The 17,949-nt window shown below is 38.1% G+C and overlaps 1 protein-coding gene across 1 annotated transcript in view; it reads right to left on the bottom strand.

Moving 5' to 3' along the window:
• The window catches only part of ADAM18 (ADAM metallopeptidase domain 18), a 199,631-nt gene that overhangs the window by 169,234 nt on the left and 12,448 nt on the right, over window positions 1–17,949 (bottom strand). The window contains exons 2-3 of the mRNA XM_044226000.1: window positions 1,426–1,504; window positions 979–1,055 (exon numbers count right to left, since the gene is read on the bottom strand). Of these exons, the coding sequence (XP_044081935.1) occupies window positions 979–1,055; window positions 1,426–1,504 (156 nt within the window). The remainder of the gene's footprint in view (window positions 1–978; window positions 1,056–1,425; window positions 1,505–17,949) is intronic.

Below are 17,949 nucleotides of genomic sequence, written 5' to 3'. Positions count from 1 at the left end.
TTTAATGATGTCTCAATAAATAAAGAACATCAACAAAGGCATGGAAATTATAAAGATGAAATCAATAGAAATTCCAGTTTGAAATACAGTAAGAAACACATTATGAACACACTTTATTTTCCCATTTTTTCTGGTATACCATTAGTAACTGAAATATCACATTTACCTTACTTTTGCTCATATATTAAAGAAAATATATATTTCAAATTAATTTATATTACCTGTATAGTAGTCATATTTATTCAAGATATATTAGTTAAGATCAGGTATTTGTTGAAAATCAAGTACTTATTGAGAATTCCAATCATGGTCATGTTCTCAGAGTTTAGAATAAGGGAAAGCAGGTATATTGAGTTTATATTTAAAGAAGTGGATGTCTATGAAAACCACATTAAACGAATGCCAATTTTTCTGAGTTGACATGAGCAAATTCTAGAAGTCAGGCAACCAAAACCAAAAGGAAGTTAGGGAGAATCTTTTTTTTTTTTTTTTTCCTTTGCTCTGGACCAGTCTCCCTCTAATAAACTTAGTATCTTTCTCTTGCCACCACCACTGATGAAAATAACTTATTTCTGCATTTTTACCTCCCAGGGCCTTTCTTAATTAGTTGATTTATGTCTGAAACTTAGTGCACCTAAACTCAAAGCATATGATATGTATGTATTGAAATAATTAATTCATATCATTTTCCATAACTATTTGAGATAATTGAAAGATAAAGCAACAATATTATTTAGTTCTAAAGTTTTTTTTACTGAAACTATCCCCTCTGCACAGTATCTTAAAAAAAAATAACTCCAGTCAGGAATCCCTGGAGTGATTTCATTTGAATGGACACTAGAGTCCAGCTGCTAATATTGATATAAAGCAACCTCTCAGATTTATATTCTTCTTAAACATTCCCAGATTTATTTCTGCTAGCCACTAAGTTTCATTTTAAAGTTTTCCATGTATAAGTATCATATAAGATCCTATTACCTGAGTCCAGAACAAATGCTGAGTGTTGCAAGGGAATTTGGAATATCTGCAAAATATCCTTGGTAATGGCAATGTATCTAAAAAACAGTATAGAAAAGTAAATAAATAAATTCTTTATGAATAAAAATGTATTTGCTAACATTACAGAAGATTAAAAATGTTAAAATAATTGAAAATAATGATTGTGTATCATATAGATTTATTAATGCAGCTTTTCAATGAAAAAGGGTATTTGATAATCCTCTTTATTTTACACCACCAAGGTGCCAATGAGTATTCTTTCAGGTCTGGTTTTATCTCTATCATGTACTATTTTTATGTACAACAATCAACCACATAACAGGTCATAATTATGCAAAATAAAATATTTGTGATATAATATTTGTGATAAGGCCACTTCAATTAAAAAAAATATGAAAACAAATATCTATGACATCTAGAGCTTACCTTAAAATATGAAGACTCTAAATGCAAAAATCCAGTTTCATTATATGTATAAATCAAAAAGTCCTGGGATAAAAATGGGCTAAGAAAAACAAAAATAAAAATGGTTGAGTCATGAATTTAATAATAATATAAACATCAAAATAAAAACAAATGTGAAATACCTAAAGTTCGTACAATAATTTGCTTTAATTAGAGCATACTGACTCCTCTGTATCAGATATTAACATATGAGCCTATGTATGTCTTTATCTAACAAACATTTACAAGGTGCCTACAGCAGTAAACAAAAGACAAAACCACTGGTCTTCATGAGAGTGAGAGACAAATAACTGCTAGCATGTTAGATGTTAAATGTTATAAATAAGGCCTGGGTGAGGGAATTTGGTTACAAAGGTAAATAGGATGGCATGAAAAACCTCACTGAATAAACTGAACCTGAAATCAAACCACATGGATTTGTACAGATATGTTATTTGAGACACAGGAGAAAATGAAAAGACCCTGAGGCCAAAATATGCCTTCTGTATATAAAGAACAGCTAAGGGGTGATGTGACTGGAATGAAATGTTGATTGAAGATGAGAGACAGTAATAAGAGATAGTGTCACAGAGATGAGAAGCCATTAGAAGATTTCAAACAGATATATGATAGGATCAGACCAATATTTTATGTTATTTTTAAAGTTTTATTTATTTACATCATCTTTACACCCTACATGGGGCTCAGACTCACAACCCTAATATCAAGAGTCACATAATCTTCTGACTGAGCCAGTCAAGCATCCCGCAGACCAACATTTTAATAGAATCAGACTGAATGCTATCTTGAGAATTATCTGTAGGGCAAATAAGCAGAGAGAGCAATTAGGCTATTATCCAGGCAAGATATGATAGTGACTTGAACTAAAACAGTAACAGTAGTAGAGGTCCAATTACAGGTATATTTTGAAGGTTGAACATGGAATTTAATAACCTATTGTGGGAAATAATCCCTTGTGAGGGAAAACAAAAGAAAAAATTGATATCAAGGATGAGTCCAAGGTTTTGTTTTGAGAAACTAGAGTTGCCATTTACTGAGATGACTGTAGGAAGGATAAATCTTAGGAAAGTATCAGAAGTACATTATGCGGGCACCTGGATGGCTCAGTGGGTTAAAGCCTCTGCCTTTGGCTTGGGTGATGATCTCAGGGTCCTGGAATTGAGCCCCGCATCGGGCTCTCTGCTCAGCGGGGAGCCTGCTTCACCATCTCTCTCTGCCTGCCTCTCTGCCTACTTGTGATCTCTGTCAAATAAATAAAATCTTTTTTTTTAAAGTACAGTATGGATATGATAAGTATGAGAATTCTAGCAAACACCAGATTATCAAATAAGTAGTCAGATAAACAAGTAGGTGTTCATTGGAGAGGAAGAAAGTAGAGATATAACTTGGGAGTAATCAATACATTAATGTATTTAAAACTGCAAGAGGGGATGGGATAATCAGATGATTGAATGCAATGAGGGAAAACAAGATCCAAGAAAAGTACCATGGAGTATTCTAAGATTGGAGAGATGGGGAAGAATCTAAAAAACAAACAAGATGAAACAAAGAAAACTGAGAGAGTAAACACAATGTAAGAATTAAACCAGAATTCTTCAGTGTTCTGGAAGCCAAATAAAGAAAGTATTTTTGGAGGAGATACTGATCAGCTAGACAAAATACTGCCATTTGGTCAAGAAAAATGAAGACTAAAAAATAACTGGCATTCAGAAACATGAAGAAGTTTCTTATAAAAAAAAAAGACTTTCTTCTCAGAAAACATTTTAATCGAGTTTTACAGACATTAAAGACCAACATATGTTTAATGATCATGAATTAGGTGAGAATAGTCATAAGTGAGGAGTTTTCTTCCATGGTGTTCAACTACGGAGATGTAAGGCAGACAAATTGCAGTAGTTACAAATATATATTTTCAAAGATGCAGGAAAAGAAGAGGCTGTTTAGCTCCACTTGCATGAAATTTTGAGAAACTGCAAATTAGGAGACAGAAAGTATGTTGATTGCATGAGTGTTGCCTGGAGTTGTGGGCGGAAACAGGGATTAAATGTGAAATGGCATGAGGATCTTACATAGGATATGAAATGTTCTACAATCGATTTATGGTAGCTGGTTTCAATACTATATATAGTTATTAAAAATTATTGAATTATACACTTGAGTGAGTTTTATGATATATGAATGTACCCAATAAAGTTGTTAAAAATAAATGCAAATATAATTAACACATTCATAAAATATGTCATTAGTTGAATTTCCCACCAATAACCACTTGATGAATAATTAAGTTTGATTTTACAGCAGGCACACTTTTTAAAAACTTTTTTAAAATTTAAATTTTTTATTTTTTATTTATATTTTATTTTTTTAAAATTTCTTTTCAGTGTTCCAGAATTCATTGTTTATGCACCCATACCCAGTGCTCCATGCAATATGTGCCCTCCATAAAACCCACCACCAGGGTCACCCCAGTCCCATTTCCTCCCTCCAAAACCCTCGGTTTCTTTCTCAGAATCTACAGTCTCTCATGCTTCATCTCCCCCTCTGATTTCCCTCAACTCCCTTCTACTCTCCATCTCCCCATGTGCTCTGTGTTATTCCTTATGCTCAGCAGATAAGTGAAACCATATGATAATCGATTCTGCTTGACTTATTTCACTCAGCATAATCTCTTCTAGTCCCATCCATGTTGACACAAAAGTTGGATATCATCTTTTCTGATGGAGAATAATACTCCATTGTAAATATGGACCACATCTTCCTTATTCATTCATCCATTGAAGGGCATCTTGGTCCTTTCCAAAGTTTGGGGACTATGGCTCTTGCTGCTATGAACACTGGGATACAGATGGCCCTTCTTTTCACTACATCTATATCTTTGGGGCAAATACCCAGTAGTGCAATTAGGGGGTCATAGGGTAACTCTATTTTTAATTTCTTAAAGAATATCCACACTGTTTTCCAAAGTGTCTGCACCAACTTGCATTCCCCCCAACAGTGTAACAGGGTTCCCCTTTCTCCACATCCTCTCTAACACGTGTTGTTTACTATCTTGTTAATTTTGGCCATTCTAACAGATGTAAGGTGTTACCTCAATCTGGTTTTGATTTGACTCTCTCTGATGGCTAGTGATGATGAACATTTTTTCATGTGTCTGTTAGCCATTTGTATGTCTTCATTGGGGAATTGTCTGTTCATGTCTTCTACCCATTTTTTTTAACATGATTATCTGTTTTGAGTGTGTTGAGTTTGAGGAATTCTTTATAGATCTTGGATATCAGCCCTTTGTCTGTAGTGTCATTTGTGAATATCTCTCCCATTCCGTGGGTTGCCTCTTTGTTTTGTTGACTGTTTCCTTTGCTGTGCAGAAGGTTTTGATCTTGATGAAGTCCCAAAAATTCATTTTCGCTTTTGTTTCCCTTGCCTTTGGAGACATCTTTAAAGAAGTTGCTGTGGCCGATGTCGAAGAGGTTACTGCCTATGTTCTCCTCTAAGATTCTGATGGATTCCTGCCTCATATTGAGGTCTTTTATCCATTTCAAACTTATATTTGTGTATGGTGTAAGAGAATGGTCGAGTTTGTTCTTCCACACATAGCTGTCCAATTTTCCCAGCACCATTTATTGAACAGACTGTCTTTTCTCCACTGCATATTTTTTCTTGCTTTGTTGAAGATTATTTGACCATAAAGTTGAGGGTCCATATCTGGGCTCTCTACTCTGTTCCACTAGTCTAGGTGTCTGTTTTTATGCCAGTACCATGCTGTCTTGGTGATCACAGCTTTGTAGTAAAGCTTGAAATCAGGCAACATGATGCCCCCTGTTTTGTTTTTCTTTTTCAACATTTCCTTAGCAATTTGGAGTATCTTTTTTTTTTCCAAAAAAATCACTTTTTTATTTCATTTGTTTTCTTTCTTGTCTTCCTATTTTTTATTTTTTCTTATTTCTTTTCAGTGTAACAGTATTCATTGTTTTTGCACCACACCCAGTGGTCCATGCAATATGTGCCCTCCCCAATACCCACCACCTGGTTCCCCCAACCTCCCACCCCCCGCCCCTTCAAAACCCTCAGGTTGTTTTTCAGTGTCCATAGTTTCTCATGGTTCTCCTCCCCTTCCAATTTCGCTTAACTCCCTTCTCCTCTCAATCTCCCCATGTCCTTCCATGTTATTTGTTATGTTCCATAAATAAGTGAAACCATATGATAATTGACTCTCTCTGCTTGACTTATTTCACTCATCATAATCTCTTCCAGTCACGTCCATGTTGCTACAAAAGTTGGGTATTCATCCTTTCTGATGGAGGCATAATACTCCATTGTGTATATGGACTGCATCTTCCTTATCCATTCGTCCGTTGAAGGGCATCTTGGTTCTTTTCATAGTTTGGTGACCATGGCCATTGCTTCTATAAACATTGGGGTACAGATGGCCCTTCTTTTCACTACATCTGTATCTTTGGGGTAAATACCCAGTAATTTAATTGCAGGATCATAGGGAAGCTCTATGTTTAATTTCTTGAGGAATCTCCACACTGTTCAATTTGGGGTATCTTCTGATTCCATACAAATTTTAGGATTGTTTGCCCAGCTCTTTGAAAAATGCCCATGGACTTTGATCGGAATGGCATTGAAAGTATAGATTGCTCTAGGCAGTATAGACATTTTAACAATGTTTATGAGCATGGCATGGTCTTCCATCTTTTTGTGTCTTCTTCAGTCTCTTTCATGAGTGTTCTCTAGTTCCTCAAGTACAGATCCTTTACCTCTTTGGTTAGGTTTATTTCCAGATATCTTATGGTTCTTGGTGCTATAGTAAATGGAATCGATTCTCTCATTTCCCTTTCTGTATTTTCAATGTTTGTGTATAAGAGAGCAACTGATTTCTGTACATTGATTTTATATCCTGCCACATTACTGAATTACTACTGAATGAGTTCTAGTAGTTTGAGGGTGGAGTCTTTTGGGCTTTCCATATAAAGTATCATGTTATCTGCGAAGAGAGAGAGTTTGACTTCTTCTTTGCCAATCTGAATACATTTTATTTCTCTTTGTTGTCTAATTGCTGTTGCTAGGACTTCTAATACTATGTTGAACAAGAGTGGTGTGAGTGGGCATCCTTGTCGTGTTCCTGATCTCAGAGGGAAAGTTGTCAGCTTTTTCCCATTGAGGGTGATATTCGCTGTGGGTTTTTCATAGATAGATTTTATGAAGTTGAGGAATGCCCTTCTATCCCTATACTTTGAAGCATTTTAACCAGGAACAGATACTGGATTTTGTCAAATGCTTTTTCTGCATCAATTGAGAGGACCAAGTGGTTCTTCTCTCTTATTGATTTATTCTATCACATTGATTGATTTGCAAATGTTGAACCACCCTTGCATCCCATGGATAAATCCCACCTGGTCATGGTGTATAATCTTTTTAAATCTACTGTTGGCTCCTATTAGCTAGGTTCTTCTTGAGAATCTTGGCATCTGTATTCATCAGGGATATTGGTCTAAAATTCTCATTTTTGGTGGGGTCTTTGCCTGGTTTGGGGATCAGAGTAATGCTGGCTTCATAGAAAGAGTCTGAGTTTTCCTTATGTTTCAATGTTTTGAAACAGCATCAGGAGAATAGGTATTATTTCTTCTTTGAATGTTTGGTGGAATTCTCCAGGGAATCCATCAGGTCCTGAGCTCTTGTTTTTTGGGAGTTTTTTTTTTTTAAATTTTTAATTTTTTATAAACATATATTTTTATCCCCAGGGGTACAGGTCTGTGAATCGCCAGGTTTACACACTTCACAGCACTCACCAAAGCACATATCCTCCCCAATGTCCATAAACCCACCCCCCTTCTCCAAACCCCCCTCCCCCCAGCAACCCTCAGTTTGTTTTGTGAGATTAAGAGTCACTTATGGTTTATCTCCCTCCCAATCCCATTTTGTTTCATTTATTCTTCTCCTACCCACTTAAGCCCCCATGTTGCATCACCACTTCCTCATATCAGGGAGATCATATGATAGTTGTTTTTCTCTGCTTGACTTATTTCGCTGAACATGATATGCTCTAGTTCCATCCATGTTGTCACAAATGGCAAGATTTCATTTCTTTTGATGGCTGCATAGTATTCCATTGTGTATATATACCACTTCTTCTTTATCCATTAATCTGTTGATGGACATCTAGGTTCTTTCCATAGTTTGGCTATTGTGGACATTGCTGCTATAAACATTCGGGTACACGTGCCCCTTTGGATCACTACGTTTGTATCTTTAGGGTAAATTCCCAGTAGTACAATTGCTGGGTCATAGGGTAGTTCTATTTTCAACATTTTGAGGAACCTCCATGCTGTTTTCAGAGTGGTTGCACCAGCTTGCATTCCCACCAACAGTGTAGGAGGGTTCCCCTTTCTCCGCATCCTCGCCAGCATCTGTCATTTCCTGATTGTTGATTTTAGCCATTCTGACTGGTGTGAGGTGATATCTCATTGTGGTTTTGATTTGTATTTCCCTGATGCCGAGTGATATGGAGCACTTTTTCATGTGTCTGTTGGCCATCTGGATGTCTTCTTTGCAGAAATGTCTGTTCATGTCCTCTGCCCATTTCTTGATTGGATTATTTGTTCTTTGGGTGTTGAGTTTGCTAAGTTCTTTATAGATTTTGGACACTAGTCCTTTATCTGATATGTCGTTTGCAAATATCTTCTCCCATTTTGTCAGTTGTCTTTTGATTTTGTTAACTGTTTCCTTTGCTGTGAAAAAGCTTTTGATCTTGATGAAATCCCAATAGTTCATTTTTGCCCTTGTGTCCCTTGCCTTTGGTGATGTTCCGGAAGATGTTGCTGCGGCTGAGGTCAAAGAGGTTGCTGCCTGTGTTCTCCTCAAGGATTTTGATGGATTCCTTTCTCACATTGAGGTCCTTCGTCCATTTTGAGTCTATTTTCGTGTGGGGTGTCAGAAAATGGTCCAATTTCATTTTTCTGCATGTGGCTGTCCAATTTTCCCAACATCATTTATTGAATAGGCTGTCTTTTTTCCATTGGACATTCTTTCCTGCTTTGTCGAAGATTAGTTGACCATAGAGTTGAGGGTCTATTTCTGGGCTCTCTATTCTGTTCCATTGGTCTATGTGTCTGTTTTTGTGTCAATACCATGCTGTCTTGATGATGACAGCTTTGTAATAGAGCTTGAAGTCCGGAATTGTGATGCCACCAACTTTGGCTTTCTTTTTCAATATCCCTTTGGCTATTCGAGGTCTTTTCTGGTTCCATATAAATTTTAGGATTATTTGTTCCATTTCTTTGAAAAAGATGGATGGTACTTTGATAGGAATTGCACTGAATGTGTAGATTGCTTTAGGTAGCATAGACATTTTCACAATATTTGTTCTTCCAATCCAGGAGCATGGAACATTTTTCCATTTCTTTGTGTCTTCCTCAATTTCTTTCATGAGTACTTTATAGTTTTCTGAGTATAGATTCTGTGCCTCTTTGGTTAGGTTTGTTCCTAGGTATCTGATGGTTTGGGGTGCAATTGTAAATGGGATTGACTCCTTAATTTCTCTTTCTTCTGTCTTGTTGTTGGTGTAGAGAAATGCAACTGATTTCTGTGCATTGATTTTATATCCTGACACTTTACTGAATTCCTGTACAAGTTCTAGCAGTTCTGGAGTGGAGTCTTTTGGGTTTTCCACATATAGTATCATATCATCTGCGAAGAGTGATAATTTGACTCCTTCTTTGCCGATTTGGATGCCTTTAATTTCCTTTTGTTGTCTGATTGCAGAGGTGAGGACTTCTAGTACTATGTTGAATAGCAGTGGTGATAATGGACATCCCTGCCGTGTTCCTGACCTTAGCGGAAAAGCTTTCAGTTTGTCTCCATTGAGAATGAAATTTGCAGTGGGTTTTTCATAGATGGTTTTGATGGTACTGAGGTATGTGCCCTCTATCCCTGCACTTTGAAGAGTTTTGATCAGGAAGGGATGCTGTACTTTGTCAAATGCTTTTTCAGCATCTATTGAGAGTATCATATGGTTCTTGTTCTTTCTTTTATTGATGTGTTGTATCACATTGACTGATTTGCGGATGTTGAACCAACCTTACAGCCCTGGAATAAATCCCACTTGGTCGTGGTGAATAATCCTTTTAATGTATTGTTGAATCCTATTGGCTAGTATTTTGGTGAGAATTTTCGCATCTGTGTTCATCAAGGATATTGGTCTATAGCTCTCTTTTTTGATGGGATCCTTGTCTGGTTTTGGGATCAAGGTGATGTTGGCCTCATAAAATGAGTTTGGAAGTTTTCCTTCCATTTCTATTTTTTGGAACAGTTTCAGGAGAATAGGAATTAGTTCTTCTTTAAATGTTTGGTAGAATTCCCCCGGGAAGCCGTCTGGCCCTGGGCTTTTGTTTGTTTGGAGATTTTTAATGACTGTTTCAATCTCCTTACTGGTTATGGGTCTGTTCAGGCTTTCTATTTCTTCCTGGTTCAGTTGTGGTAGTTTATATGTTTCTAGGAATGCATCCATTTCTTCCAGATTGTCAAATTTGTTGGCATAGAGTTGCTCATAGTATGTTCTTATAATAGTTTGTATTATAAACTATTATAAACTCTTATAATAGTTTGTATTGTGTTAGTTGTGATCTCTCCTCTTTCATTCATGATTTTATTTATTTGGGTCCTTTCTCTTTTCTTTTTGATAAGTCTGGCCAGGTCTTTATCAATTTTATTAATTCTTTCAAAGAACCAGCTCCTAGTTTCGTTGATTTGTTCTATTGTTTTTTTCGTTTGTATTTCATTGATTTCTGCTCTGATCTTTATGATTTCTCTTCTCCTGCTGGGCTTAGGGTTTCTTTCTTGTTCTTTCTCCAGCTCCTTTAGGTGTAGGGTTAGGTTGTGTACCTGAGACCTTTCTTGTTTCTTGAGAAAGGCTTGTACCGCTATATATATTTTCCTCTCAGTATGTTTTTTGGGAGGTTTTTGATCACTGCTTTGATCTTGTTACTAGATATTCAGGTTGTCAATTTCTTCCTGATTCAGTTTTGGAAGTTTGTAGGTTTTGTAGGTTTTCAAGAATGCATCTATTTCATCTAGGTTGCTTAACTTATTGGCATATAACTGTTGATAATAATTTCTGATGATTGTTTCTATTTCCTTGTGTTGTGATCTCTCCCTTTTCATTCATAATTTTATTAATATGGGTCTTCTTTCTTTTCTTTTTGGATTAGTTTGGTTGATGGTTTATTGATCTTATTGATTCTTTCAAAAAACCAGCTTCTAGTTTCACTGATGCATTGTACTATATCTCTAGTTTGTCTCTCATTGATCTCTGCTCTAATCTTGGTTATTTCCCTTCTTGTGTGTGGGGTTGGCTTAATTTGTTGTTGATTCTCCAGTTCTTTGAGGTGTAAGGATAGCTGGTGTACTCTGGATTTTCACTTTTTTGAGGGAGGCTTGGATAGCTATATATTTCCCCCTTTGGACCACCTTTGCTGCAACCCATAGATTTTGGACAGAAGTATCATCATTCTCATTGGTTTCCATGATTTGTTTAAGCTCTTCTTTTATTTTCTGATTGATCCAACCATTGTTAAGCAAGGTGGTCTTTAGCTTCCAGGTGTTTGAATTCCTTCCAAACTTTTTCTTGTGGTTGAGCTCCAGTTTCAAAGCATTGTGATCTGAGAATATGCAGGGAATCATCTCATTCTTTTGGTATTGGTTGAGCCCTGATTTGTGACCCAGTATGTGGTCTATTCTGGAGAGGGTTCCATGTGCACTCGAGATTAATGAGTATACTGTTGTTTTATGGTGGAATATTCTGTATATATCTATGAGGTCCATCTGGTCCAATGTGTCATTCAATGCTCTTGTTTCTTTATCGACTTTATGCTTGGATGATCTCTCTATTACTGAGAGTGGTGTGTTAATTTGCCCTACTCTTAATGTATTCATATCAATATGACTCTTTATGTTGATTAACAGTTGTCTTATATAGTTGGCTGCACCTATACTGGGGGCATAAATATTTATAATTGTTAGATCTCCTTGGTGGATAGACCCTTTAAAAATGATGTAGTGTCCTTCTGTATCTTTGACTACAGTCTTTAGTTTAAAATCTAATTTATCTGATATGAGAATTGCTACCCCAGCCTTCTTTTGAGGCCTACTGGCATGAAAGATGCTTCTCCATACCTTCACTTTCAGTCTGGATGTATCCTTAGGTTCAAAATGGGTCTCTTGTAGACAACATGGATGGGTCCTATCATTTTGTCCAATCTGCAACTTTGTGCCATTTTATGGGTGCATTTAGGCCATTCACGTTGAGATTGATTATTGAGAGATATGTTTTTATTAACATCATGTTACCTGTGAAGTCTTTGTTTCTATAGATTGTCTCCATAAATTTCTGTCCAATGATATTCTTGGGTTTTTTCCTCTTTTATAGAACCCCCCTTAAAATTCCATGTAGTGCCAGTTTGGTGGTCACATACTCTTTTAAACCTTGCTGGTCTTGGAAGCTCTTTATCTTTCCATCCATTTTGAATGTCAGTCTTGCTGGATAAAGTATTCTTGGTTGCATGTTCTTTTCATTTAGTGCCTGAATACATCTTGCCAACCCTTTCTGGCTTGCCAGGTTTCTGTGGACATGTCTGACATTATTCTGATGGACCCTCCTCTGTATGTAAGGAATATCTTCCCCTAGCTGCTTTCAAGAGCTCCTGTCTAACATTATGATTTGTCATTTTTGCAATCAGGTGTCTCGAGTTCTTTCTAGATTCTGTGATCTTGGGGGGAAGCTTTCTGCCTCTAGGACACAAACGCTGGTTCCATTCACCAGATTGGGAAAATTTTCATGGAGAATTTATTCAACTATATTCTTTAGTCTTCTTTCTTTCTCCTCACTCTCAGGGATTCCAATAATTCTGACTTGGAACATTTCATAGTGTCATTTACTTCCCTAATTGTTTTCATGGCTTCTAAGTTGTTTGTTCCCACCCTCCTCCTGATCCTTTTTCTATATCAGTTTGTCCTCTAGGTCACTAATTCTATCTTCTGTCTCAGTTACCCTAGCTGTTAGAGAATCCAGACTAGATCTCATTGAGAGCATCGTTAACATCTTCCCTGGTGGCTTTCATTTCTGCCCTAATCAATTCCATTTTGTCATTAAAGGCTTTCTCCAACCTAGCCATTGCCTAGATAATTGTTAGCCTGAATTCCCTTTCAGATATACAGTTTATGTCCATATCCAACAGCTCCGATGGAGAGGGCAAAGTCTCTGAATTTTTCCTCTTTTGGGAATTCTTCCTCCTAGTCATTTTGGTGAAAGATGGCTGAGGACATGTATAGTTGAATGTATCAACTGTGGTGCAGGCAAGGTGCACCCTGGAACATTTCTGAGCAATCGGGATTCAAAAAGAAAGCAAAGAGAAAAAGAGAAAGAGAGATAAAGAGAGGGAACAAAACAAAACAAAACAAAACCCAGCCCAAATGGGCCACAAAGGTAAGATTTATAAAGCATACAAACAAAAACTGACCAAAAAAAAAAAAAGAAAAAAGAAAAAAAAAAAAAAGGAACCCAACAAAAATGAACCATAAGTATAAGATTTATATACTACCAGAACAAAAACAAATGCACAGAAATACTGACAGAAGAAAAAGATGGGAGGGTGGTTATAAATTCTCAGTGTGGCCGAGGAAGGTTATTTTGATTCTTCCTGGGTGTATCTTGGTATCTTTGTTAAAGGACTCCACTTTCCTGAGATAAAGGGGGATTAAAACTGGTTTATATATAGGGGTAGTATTGACTGGGGAAGAGGATTACCTTGAAGCTTATCTCTATAAGAATATTTTAAAAAAGTAGAAAAGCAAAAGAAAAACACAGGTATACGTATCAAAAAAGTTAAAAAGTTATTATGGAATTTGTTGTACTGAACATCTCATTGTGATGGTAAATAGGTCAAAAATTATTTAAAAAATTGAAAAAATGAGAATAGTGGGAACAAATTAAAAATAAAAGTCGTATCTATGAAGTAGTGGTGGTTGTCCTCTTGTTTTTGTTTTCTTTTATTTTGTTTTGGTTGGCTTTCTGGGGGAGGGGCCTGCTACATGGTTTCTCAGGTTGTCTTGCTAGAGTTGATTCCTCCTGTCCCCTATCAAGGGGCTGGGCTCTGAGGAAACTGGTTTTTTAGGCATTTGTTTTCTGGAGGTTTTGTTTTTTGTTTCTTTGTTTTTCTCCCCTTGGCATCTTTTGGCGGTTCTTTGGTGATTTAGAGGAAAGCAAACTGAACCCAGACCTCCATCTCAGAGAGAAGCTCTGTTTCCCTCTGGATGCTCCAGAGCACATAAACTCCCCCTCTGCTGTCGGCAGAGTACAACCCCAGTCACAGTCTCAGAGTCGCAGGAGCTCCTACTTGTAATCCAGTGTTACCAAAACTATGAGAAGTACTTGTCCAGAGAGCTGGCTTCTAGCGGCTGCCTCTGCCGTGACTGTCTGGGCAGGACCAGACCACTGGAGAGGTCCCAACCAGAGATAGCACACTGAGATTTTTGTGCTGGACCGGGCTGGGTGTGTTCAGACTCTCCAGGTCCTAGAGAGCACCAGCTAGCATGGAACTCTCTCAGAGGAGGGTGTGGAGCATGACTCAGACCCCAGTAGTGCAGCGCAAGTGCAGAGTGCAAAAGGCTGTGGTTCTAGAGAGCGCTGGATGGTGTCCACACCAGACTCTCTCATGCACACTGGCAGTTCAGGAACCAACGCCTAACTTCTTTGCTGCACTCTCTCTGACTCAGAGCCAGCAGTGGCTGTCCTGGGTCCGTGGGCTTAAGCCCTTGTCCCTAACTGTCTGATTCCACCAATTTCCCCTTCAGATATTTTTCTCTTTTTGAGTGCTTTCAACCTGATTCCAGGTTAATGCTGGTCCCCAATCACAGGGCACTCTCATATTGGGATGTTACCTTCCAACGTCGCTTCTGGTGGCTCCCTCCCCCTTTTGTTTATCTTCTGATATCAGTCTGGTGTTCCCACTCTGCTTTACCTGTCCACTGGCATCTTCTGCCCCCATAGAGATCCAGAAGGGTATAAATTTAATCTCAGACTGATGTCATGGGGGATCAGAGTTCTTTGGTAGATAATCAGCTCACTTTAGGGGACTGGTTGAAACAGCACCTCCCACTTCTCCGCCATCTTGCCTCCCCCCCAACATCAGGCACACTAAACATATAACTTGCAGTTCTTGGGTTTAATGACTTTATACTCAATTAAAGATTTACAAATAAGTAACTTATTTCTTAATATGACAATAACAAGCTAGAAAATTAAAATGCAGCATTCTATTATTCAACATTCTACTCTTCCATTATTCAAGACTTAATTAATCCTAATTGAAAAACAAATTGATCAAGCATTCTACATTACTTTGCATTATTTAATTTAAATTGCATACCAAAATATTTAAAAATTTAAAATACGAGTTTTAATGAAAAATTATATCTTACTGTTTTCTGAGATGCAGAGTGTATGGTTTTTCATCAATTGTAATGATATAAGTCACCTAAAATAAACCAAATAAAAATGATTTAGTAAATCAGAAATATATAAACTGATACTTCTCTCTCATGTTAACAAAAAGACTCACTTGGGGGGGTCTGGGTTCAAGATAACAACACAAGAAAATCTTGAACTCACACCTCCCCATGGATACAACCAATATATAGCTACATATGAAGTAATTTACTCTGAAGAAAACTGGAAAACTGGATGAATAGGGACTCTACAGGAGAAAACAAAAAGAACAGCATTGCAATGGTCAGGAGAGGCAGAGATACAATCTTGCCCAAAACAAAACAAAACAAAACAAAAACAAAAACAAAAACAAAACAAACAAAAAACACTCCAGAAGGGTGGTACATAATTGGGAGGGATGACAAAGACTTTCCTAAGGAGTCAGAGGCTTGTGCTATACAGTAGACACCTCAAACGTTAGACCCTAGATAAGAGACTGAGTCCCCAAAATACCAGGCTTTGAAAACCAATAGAGATTACCTCCAGGAAAACCTCAGAACTGTAGAGCATGGAGAACCCACTGTTAAACAGAGCACATGCAGGATTGCTGACCCTGGGACCAAGAACAAAAACACTAATTTGAAAATCATCTAGAGTATATGTAAAGGTGACCCATTTACTCAACTTAAAGCACCTGCCAGAAAAGTAGGAAACCACTGGAACTTTCTCTAGTGACAGAGAAGCTGGTGGGTGCCATAGCAGCAATATCATCCTACTTTGCTAATGTCAGTGTTGGTGGGCATCATCTTGGAACTATCTCTCTAACTTGTGAGGGCTTTGGGGCACACCCAACTAAGAACCCTGTCCACACTATGGCAGCGTATCCATTCTTTACAGCCAGGCCAGACACCACCCCGCACTCACCCTGGGCCTCAGTGCAGCTCTATGATGTATCTGGCTGGCATGGGTGTTAGCTCTGCCAACCCCTGTGTGGCAGATGAGTGTTCACAGCTTCTATAGTGACACCCCTGGAGGATGTAACTCTAGCGGTCAGAGGAGACTGTGTTTTTAGGCTTCTTGTGACAACTACGAAAGGGTGATCCTTCAAGACTGGGAGAGGTAGTTGGTTTGCCTAATACGTAAAAACAAATACAGAAAATCAGGAAAGTGAAGAGATAGGAGAATATATTCCAAATAAAAGACAAAGCATCAGAAAGTCATTAATGAAATGCAGATGCACAATCAACCTGATAGAGTTAAAAGTAACAGTCCCATAGATGTTCACCAAACTTGGAAGAACAGTGATGAGCACTGTGATATCCTCAACAAAGAGACAGTAAATATAAGAAAGTTCCAAATAGAAGTTAAAGAGCTAAAGAATACCATAACTGAAATGAAAAATATACTAGTGGGGTTCAACATCACTGAATGAAGCCGAAGATTGGATCATTGAGCTGGAAAACAAAAGCAAGAGGACTCACCCAGGGGAAAAAAAGAAGAATTAAAAAATGAAGATAAATAAGAAACCATTGCTATAACATCAAGTGGAATAATACTTAGATTATAGTGATCCCAGAAGGAGCAGAGAGACAGAGAAAAGGCCAGAAAAATTATTTGAAGAATTAGTGACTGAAATATTCCCTAAAATGAGGAAGGAAACAGATACACAGGTCCAGGAAGCCTTGACAGTCCTAAATAAAATAAACTCAAACAGATCCACATCAAGATATATTACGGGGGAGGAGTCAAGATGGCGGAGAAGTAGCAGGCTGAGACTACTTCAGCTAGCAGGAGATCAGCTAGAGAGCTTATCTAAAGATTGCAAACACCTGCAAATCCATCGGCAGATCGAAGAGAAGAACAGCAATTCTAGAAACAGAAAAACAACCACTTTCTGAAAGGTAGGACTGGCGGAGAAGTGAATCCAAAGCGACGGGAAGATAGACCCCGGGGGGAGGGGCCGGTTCCCGGCAAGCGGCGGAGCAACGGAGCACAAAATCGGGACTTTTAAAAGTCTGTGCCGCTGAGGGACATCGCTCCAGAGGCTAAACCGGGGCGAAGCCCACGCGGGGTCGGCGTGGCCTCGGGTCTCGCAGGGTCACAGAAGGATCGGGGGTGTCTGAGTGTTGCAGAGCTTGCGGATATTGGAACGGGAAAGCCAGCTACAGAGACAGAACCGACAGTAAGCTGGCAGCTCGGTGTTGCCTTGAGCCAGTCGTGGGCTCAGTGAGCTCGGAGCACGGCCGGAGGTTGGGCAGACAGGAGTTACTACGAGCTGTTCGCTGAGGGCGCACTGGGGAGCGGGGCCCCGGGCTTTTGGCTCCTCCGGGCCGGAGACCAGGAGGCCGCCATCTGTGTTCCCATCCTCCGGAACTCTACAGAAAGCGCTCAGGGAACAAAAGCTCCTGAAAGCAAAGCCGAGCGGATCACTCAGCCCAGCCCCTGGTAAGGGTGGTGCAATTCCGCCTGGGGCAAAACACTTGAGAATCACTACAACAGGCCCCTCCCCCAGAAGATCAACAAGAAATCCAGGCAAGACCAAGTTCACCTATCAAGGAGTGCAGTTTCAATACCAAGGAGAGCAGCAGAATTCCAGAGGAGGAGAAAACAAACCACGGAACTCATGGCTTGCTCCCTGTGATTTTTTAGTCTTGCACTTAATTTAATTTTTTTTTTCATTTATTTTTCTCCTCTTCTGCTAAAATTTTTTTTAAACTTTTATCCTTTTCTTTTTTAACGTTTTTTAACTAGTTTATCTAATATATATACATATATTTTTTTCTTTTTTATACTTTTTTTATTCGTTTTATTAATTCTTTTTTTTCTTTTTTTCTTTCTTTATTTTTGAACCTCTTTTTATCCCCAAATCAGAAGAGATCCCAATCTCTTCAATCTCTTTTTTTAATTCTTGATTGAATTAAAAATTCAATTCTTTTTTTAATTCTTTTTTTTTCCTTTTTTTTCTTTCTTTCTTTTTGAACCTCTTTTTATACCCAAATCAG

The sequence above is a fragment of the Neovison vison genome, chromosome 11 (genome assembly GCF_020171115.1).
Source record: "Neovison vison isolate M4711 chromosome 11, ASM_NN_V1, whole genome shotgun sequence".
Classification (NCBI taxonomy): Eukaryota; Metazoa; Chordata; class Mammalia; order Carnivora; family Mustelidae; genus Neogale; species Neogale vison.
Note: the sequence above shows the minus strand (reverse complement) of the source record. Positions and strands in the feature narration are given on the sequence as shown.